General features: G+C 36.1%; 1 protein-coding gene across 4 annotated transcripts in view; it reads right to left on the bottom strand.

Annotated features, from left to right (window-relative positions):
• Window positions 1-705: 705 nt before the first annotated feature.
• LOC132816435 (mitogen-activated protein kinase kinase kinase kinase 4) overlaps window positions 706-7027 on the bottom strand; it is a 263375-nt gene continuing 257053 nt past the window's right edge. For all 4 annotated transcript variants that reach the window (XM_060826013.1, XM_060826015.1, XM_060826011.1 and 1 more), the window contains 3 exons: window positions 6667-6826; window positions 3598-3737; window positions 706-3270 (listed from right to left, as the gene is read on the bottom strand). In XM_060826013.1, the coding sequence (XP_060681996.1) occupies window positions 3187-3270; window positions 3598-3737; window positions 6667-6826 (384 nt within the window). In that variant the 3' untranslated portion in view covers window positions 706-3186. The remainder of the gene's footprint in view (window positions 3271-3597; window positions 3738-6666; window positions 6827-7027) is intronic.

Raw genomic sequence — 7027 nt, 5'->3', positions numbered from 1 at the left:
TATATGCTTCTGGTGGAGACTATTTTTGAGTTGACATTTGGCAGAATTGATTTGTATCTGGCAAGATTTCAAAAATAATCCATTACATTGAAAATTATTCTACTTGATAGCAACTTACACTGCATGCCAATATGCGTTGCCACTAAGATGGACATGGTGAGTCTTAAGCTGAGAACACCTATGCTGCTCAGTTTTCGAAACTGTGTTGTGCTTTTCGTATCAATGATGCATGGGAGCTTATCCTGCTGTCCTGTTTAGTTTCCAGCAAATTAAAGATTTCACCCTAAGTTGCCACCTGTATCTTATGGAACAATATGTACTAATGAGTACTGTTCAAAAGGAAGCAACATCAGCAGGAAATCCATTGCAAAAGATCAGATGATGTGTCAATTAGGCAAGCAACAAGCTAGTCAATTTAATGGCCTGCCACTTCTCACATGTTAACTTTGCTCCTTCCAGTAAAAATGTGTTTCCTAATCAGAAACTTTGCCCTCTGATGTCATCTATATTGTGTTGGGTGGGGATCAAATAGATGTCAGGAAGATAAGCACCAATGAAGTACTGATGGTGAGATGGGTTTATTTTTATGCAGCAATAAGCAGTTTCGGAGCAGATCAACTCCTTTCAGTCACAGGACATCCACTGGGAGTGGAACTAAAGAAAAATAATTGAAGCTTATTGGACAAGCTTCACAAAACAACAGTGTTGTGTTATGCACAATGTGCATTTAGTTGATTTTATTCAAGAAAAGATGAATGTCAGAGAAAATACAGAAATTCCCATAATACACAGAAGACATAAGTTAGATCACATAGCAGAAAACTGTTTGAAGAGGTTTACTTGTAACCATATTTCCCAACCTGCTTTGCAGCTAGACACAGTAACACCTCAATTTTGTTTTACATCAGCTTCTTGGTTATCAGCAGAGTTCAGGGTTATAAACATCACGTGTTCTCATAATACAAAACTAAAACTTATAACAGACAATTTGAAAAAAAAACATAAATATGTGATGCACATTAGTGTAACAAAAGAATTTTTGTAAACATTTTTTCAAACATAACGTGCATAAAATAGAGACACTGCAGTCATACAACAAGCATTATTTGACTTAAAATAAAGTAGTAAAATTCAAAAGTAATTATAGGCATTTTCCACTAAACCTACAAGTATTAAAACTTGTGTTGAAATTATTCTTCAAATATAGACGTAGTGGTTTTGTAATACTGTTATGCCACCTTGGCACTTCTCGTAAGTGGGAATTGCTAATCAGTGACTCTGCTGAGACAGAGGATTACTTCTAACTGTCATCGGGACTTAAGTGTTTTTGTTAAATCCAAAAAATATTCTGCTTATGGTAAACCTACTTACGTCAGGAATTTTCTATGACTTCTTTTACTGTTATTAACAGATGATATAGGACAAATATTGCAAATTATTCAGTGACCAGGAACTGCTAGAGGAAAAAATATCACAGTGACATGAATGAATGAAAAATTCTCATGGCACATCTTTGATTTCACTGTACCACTAGTGAGAATATTTCACTGTAGAATGAAGTCTCCACTGAGAGAACTAAGCCCTGTAAAGTGTTGAGATCCTGTGCACATAACAGCATAAGGCAGCTGTCTACAAAGTACCAAAAAAAAGTTTAACATATTGTAAGATCAATATAATGCTATTGTGCATTATTACATCACCAGTATAGTATACTATACACTATAGGTATCTCAAGTAATTGAGTGACAGTTCAACAGATTATTACTGTAGACACATTTGTAAATGTCTAACATATGTAAAATAAAATTCTGTTTGCAGCAATATTAAAAAAATCTTTCCACAGCGAAATTTTGGATCTAAATTAGGGAAGATATATTGTATTGATAAGCAGTTTCACTACATTCTTGAAATTAAGTGTTTTAGTGCATTGTATCTTTAATCAGCCACCTGCTCCCTACTACCTATACACTTTAATCTAATACCAGAATAGCTTAGCAAAACTATTTTCGAACTGTTACTTGATTCGGATTCTGGGCTGAGTAACAAAACAAAGGTAGTTGTCACTATCTGCATGTAAGTAGAAGATAACAATTACATGTTGATCTCTGACAACCACATTTAGAACAGTTGATTATTTGCCTCGATTTTCTGCTTCTAACCTCAACAGCTGACCACAGATCTGTCAGTTTCTGCCCTCAGCTGGCATTATCCAATTACAAAAAAGTCACATTGTTTGCCCGCTAAAACAAGCTGCAATTTAATCAACAGTAGACAAACATTTTAATCATAAATTTGGTATCAATAAACTTTAACTTAGACAAAGATGCGCAAGTTTCAGATACAAATAATATTAAAATGACTAAACCACCTCTTTTTTTTTCCTTTCTTAAACAAATGAGGTAGGCAAAACAATTTATTTTAATAAGTAGTTCGGGAGATTTACGAGTGCAGGATTTGTTAAACTGCTTTTTTTTACTGCTACAAATAAGTAAAATCTTGGAGAGGCATCCATAATACTGTAACATAACCAAACATCAAGTTTCTGTTCTGCCCCACAAAGCCATACAAATCTGAAAACCTTGTCCTCCACACCAATTTCAACTGACTTTTAAAAAGAGTTTTGGAGAACACAAGCAAAACCTGATATACAGAAAATGACCAAAACACCCGTCCCTTGCAAAGACCAACACAATTAATTGCTTTCATTTGTCATTCACATTTCAATAAAAACTCCTAACTTGCATTTTTTTCTCCTTAACACTCTGTTACCTTACAAAAGAAAAGTCACTTAGAATGACACACATTTTAAAAACAAATTTCCCCTTTCCCATGCTACAAATTTCTCTACTGTCAGCATATCACTGTTTCCACTTCTCACTTGTCCAACCACCTTAAAACCAACCATCTGCATTCTTAGGGCACTTTTCTCAAGTAATACATAGTCATCTTAAATTAAGGGATGTATATTTGAGATGAGGTGTTTTCTTCTACTCTAGACTGGCTGTCACCTGACAGTTAAATTCTAACAGCACCAGTAGCATTGCTTCCTTTTTACAGATCACAATTTCAGTGACAGGGTTAAGCAATGCATTGCATCAGTGCAGTTTGTTCTCCAGTTGTTAGTTAATTCAAGGTTTCCAAGATCTTCTGAAGACTCCCGTTGCTCTTGACGCATAAATAGCTTTCCTACCAGCTGAGGAGTGAACTCCTACCAAGAGTCATGAAGTAAACCTGGCTGCTTCCACCAGAACGGACTGAAGCAAAGAAGACCTTTTAAGAGAAAATTGAATAAGTGACACATTTTCTTAACACAGGTAGAGACTGTACAGGCTGTTCTGCTATAACGTGTTTTTGTTGACGTGAATTGGCTATAATGTGATTGACAAATTGTGGATATTGTTTGGATAATGCAAACCTTCTATTGAACGGTTATAGCGATTTCCTATAATGGTTTTCCATAGTGCAATTTTCACAACATGAGGTTGCAGAGTAACACAACTGTCGTATTATACCAGAACAATCATATCCGATGACCTCAAACACAAGTTAGATACCTCCATGTGAACATATTAAAGCAAAACTCTCAAAAATACGTACTTTATCATTTCGTTCACAAAGGAACTTTAGTCGCTGCGCTCTCTTGTGCATAAATACACCATCCAAGTGTCCAGTCTCCACTGAGCGGATTTCAATGGCTTTTTCTCCCCAACCCATAATCTGATTAGATCGAATATAGGCTGTTTTAAAAAAAGGAAAAAACATGAGAATTTCAGAATAAAAATCTCTGAACACCAGTGATAAATATAAAGTTGGTTTCACCTCTAAGCAGTACCAGAACCTCATTAGAAATATGGATTAGCAAGAAAAGTGTGGCTTAACCATTGTAAAAACTTATTTCCAAATGATTTTATTTTCCAGCTGCCCTCTCATTTTTTTTTTCTGTGAATAGAACAACTTTCGTTAGAAATACACATGATATCCTGATGTTATTTTAATGCTTTGAATCACTCCCAGTAATTACTTTCCACAATGAAGCCAAAAGGTTCGTGTCACAGTATGGCTTGGCCCAGATATGCAATTATACCATAATGTAAGACTGTAGTGCAGTAGTCATTGCATGGCTGCATTACTTTACAGTGAAAATGGCTGGATTTAGATTTCACCAGTGCAGTATATATTTTGTGGAATACTGGACTTGAAATATAAGAGATTTGTACACTCCTATCTCTGAGTCAAGTAAATTTCAACCCTCTTTTTGCTCTTTGAACAAGTTAATGAATTTGCTTTGAAATTCATTGGTAGGTGAACAGCAAAATTATCATTCTCTTGAAGGATGAAGTATGAATAACATCTAGAGGGAGGAAGAGAGCTTCTTCAAGGAAGGCATCCTTGCAAAAGGATTCGCAGTAGGTTAAAATCTTCGAGGAGAAAGTGAGGTCTGCAGATGCTGGAGATCAGAGCTGAAAATGTGTTGCTGGAAAAGCGCAGCAGGTCAGGCAGCATCCAAGGAACAGGAGATTCGATGTTTCGGGCATAAACCCTTCTTCAGGAATCTTTTCTGAAGAAGGGCTTATGCCCGAAACATCGAATCTCCAGTTCCTTGGATGCTGCCTGACCTGCTGCGCTTTTCCAGCAACACATTTTCAGCTCTGATCTCCAGCATCTGCAGACCTCACTTTCTCCTATGAATAACATCTGTCCAGGATCAATGGTCTATCTTTAATCAACTAACACAGAAACATTCGTGATAAATCATTCCATTGCCCAATCCATCTTGCTCTCCCAGTTAGAACAAGTAAAATCTCAGATTTTAAAAAAATTATCAACATTTTAACATCTAATTTCACTTTTGAAAAATAAAGAAATAACCAGCTTTCAATTTAAAGAATTGCTTGTCAATATGAGCTTTTAAAGTTTTGGTTAATGCTCCTACAAATGTCAAGATGATGCACGCGAATAAATCTTAGAAGCTATTATTTTTTAAATGGTCACTATGATTTATAATATGCATTTATTTTGGGGGTGGGCATCTTTGGAGTTGTAAGATATATCCAAAGACTTTCAATAGAAGTAAAATGAAACATTTTCTTGATGGCTCAACAAATTTACCAACATCATAGCAAATGGACATAAATCAAGTAGGTGTGAATTTAAACTCCAGCCTATGGTCAAACAAGCAAAAGTGGAATGCAGATGCTGGAAACCAGAGTCTAGATTACAGTGGTGTTGGAAAAGCACAGCAGGTCAGGCAGCATTCGAGGAGCAGGAAAATAACGCTTCAGGCAAAAGCTCTTCATCTGTCTTCCTGAACGTTGATTTTCCTGTTCCTCGGATGCTGCCTGACCTGCTGTGCTTTTCCTGCACCACCATAATCTAGCCTATGATCAAACAGTCTAGTTACAATTACACAACATTGGGCAATGCTCCAACAGGTCTATTTGAGACCACAAACTTTCAGAGCCCCTGCTCCTTCCTTAGGCAACTGCTTTGTCCACCCCAGTCCAACACCAGCAGCCAAAAAAATCATTGGTAAAATTAAAACAAGTCACTCCAGCCAGGCATCAATAACATAAGGAGGGAAAGAAAAGTGGCAAGATATTTCCATATGAAGATTCGAAAAAAAATGTTAAAGAATTATTTATATATTGCTTATTATAAATGTTTGCAAAAATGTTTTCCAAATACAATTTTGCTATTAACATGCCTGATGAGTTTGATTAAAAAGAATAGATGCACCTTGCAAAGGATTTTATGAGATAATTTTTTTTATAAGTTGGACAATGTTAAGCGCCTACATTGTTCTATGACAGATGACCCAAGAGCAATGTGATGCAAGACAAATTGCTGGAGAAACTCAGCAGGTCTGGCAGCATCTATGGAGAGACAGCAGTTAACATTTCGCATTCTTTTTCTAAACAGAGTTTCTTCAGCAATTTGTTTCTGTTTCAGATTTCCAGCATCCAGTTCTGTTTTCTTTCAGCAATGTGATACAGAATTTCAAAGAACAACTTATGCCCAACTTAGAAAACATTGAAGATGGTAAGCTTGAATGAGGGAAATATTAATAAATTCAGTTTTTGAAAATAGCTAAGATATATACGAAATGAGTGAAATGTTTTAATGGTACTGCATTAGTGTGCCTGTCCATGGCTATGATTTATTATAACATTGAGCTGGACTACTAAAGATATAATTTGAACTGGATGTAGGTTTGCTTGCTGAGCTGGAAGGTTCATTTTCAGACGTTTCGTCACCATACTGGTTAACATCTTCAGTGAGCCTCCGGACGAAGCACTGCTGGTGATTCCTACTTTCTATTTATATGTTTGAAATTTGACCACAACATTCTGCAACATGCCCTTTAGCTCTCTTTGGAAGATATTACAAAGTGGTAGCAACAGAAATCTAGGATCAAGAAGCAAAGTCAGTCAATTTTCAAAAGCTGCATAGGCATTTTCTCAGTCTCTACATTATGAGAAATTAAAACAATATGACGACAAGGAACGCATTACGGAAACTGTTGCCTAGTATCATATTCAAAAATACAAAATGCCAAAATGAAAAATACAAGCTCAAAAGAACAAGTTATTATTTTTAAATGCCCTTCTCAGAAGATAAGTCAATTTGATCTCAAGCACCATTTTATAATGGTGTTTTATCTCTTACCGACAGAAGTAGGCATCTCTCCCCATTGTAGAACTACATCCTTAGTAATTCGTCCATACGTGTTAACATAGACTCCTTCATCCTCATAGCAGACCAATAATTCCATTCCATCAGTGTTTGGAAGTATGATAATTGCATGTGGTTGGATGCTGCTTTGGATCTGCCAAAAAACAGCTTCCAATTTAGTCTCAACCGTAAAGAAACAACAGTACTCAAAAATAACAGGGATCTCAAAAGAGGTTCTTCCCCCACCACCCCCCCCAACCCCCATCAGATTTATTGTATAATCTACGTCAGCTTCAGTGACTGGTTGAACAGTTCACTAACATATGCATTATTTAATGCATTCCCACTTTTAACA

The sequence above is a fragment of the Hemiscyllium ocellatum genome, chromosome 6 (assembly GCF_020745735.1).
Source record: "Hemiscyllium ocellatum isolate sHemOce1 chromosome 6, sHemOce1.pat.X.cur, whole genome shotgun sequence".
Classification (NCBI taxonomy): domain Eukaryota; kingdom Metazoa; phylum Chordata; class Chondrichthyes; order Orectolobiformes; family Hemiscylliidae; genus Hemiscyllium; species Hemiscyllium ocellatum.
Note: the sequence above shows the minus strand (reverse complement) of the source record. Positions and strands in the feature narration are given on the sequence as shown.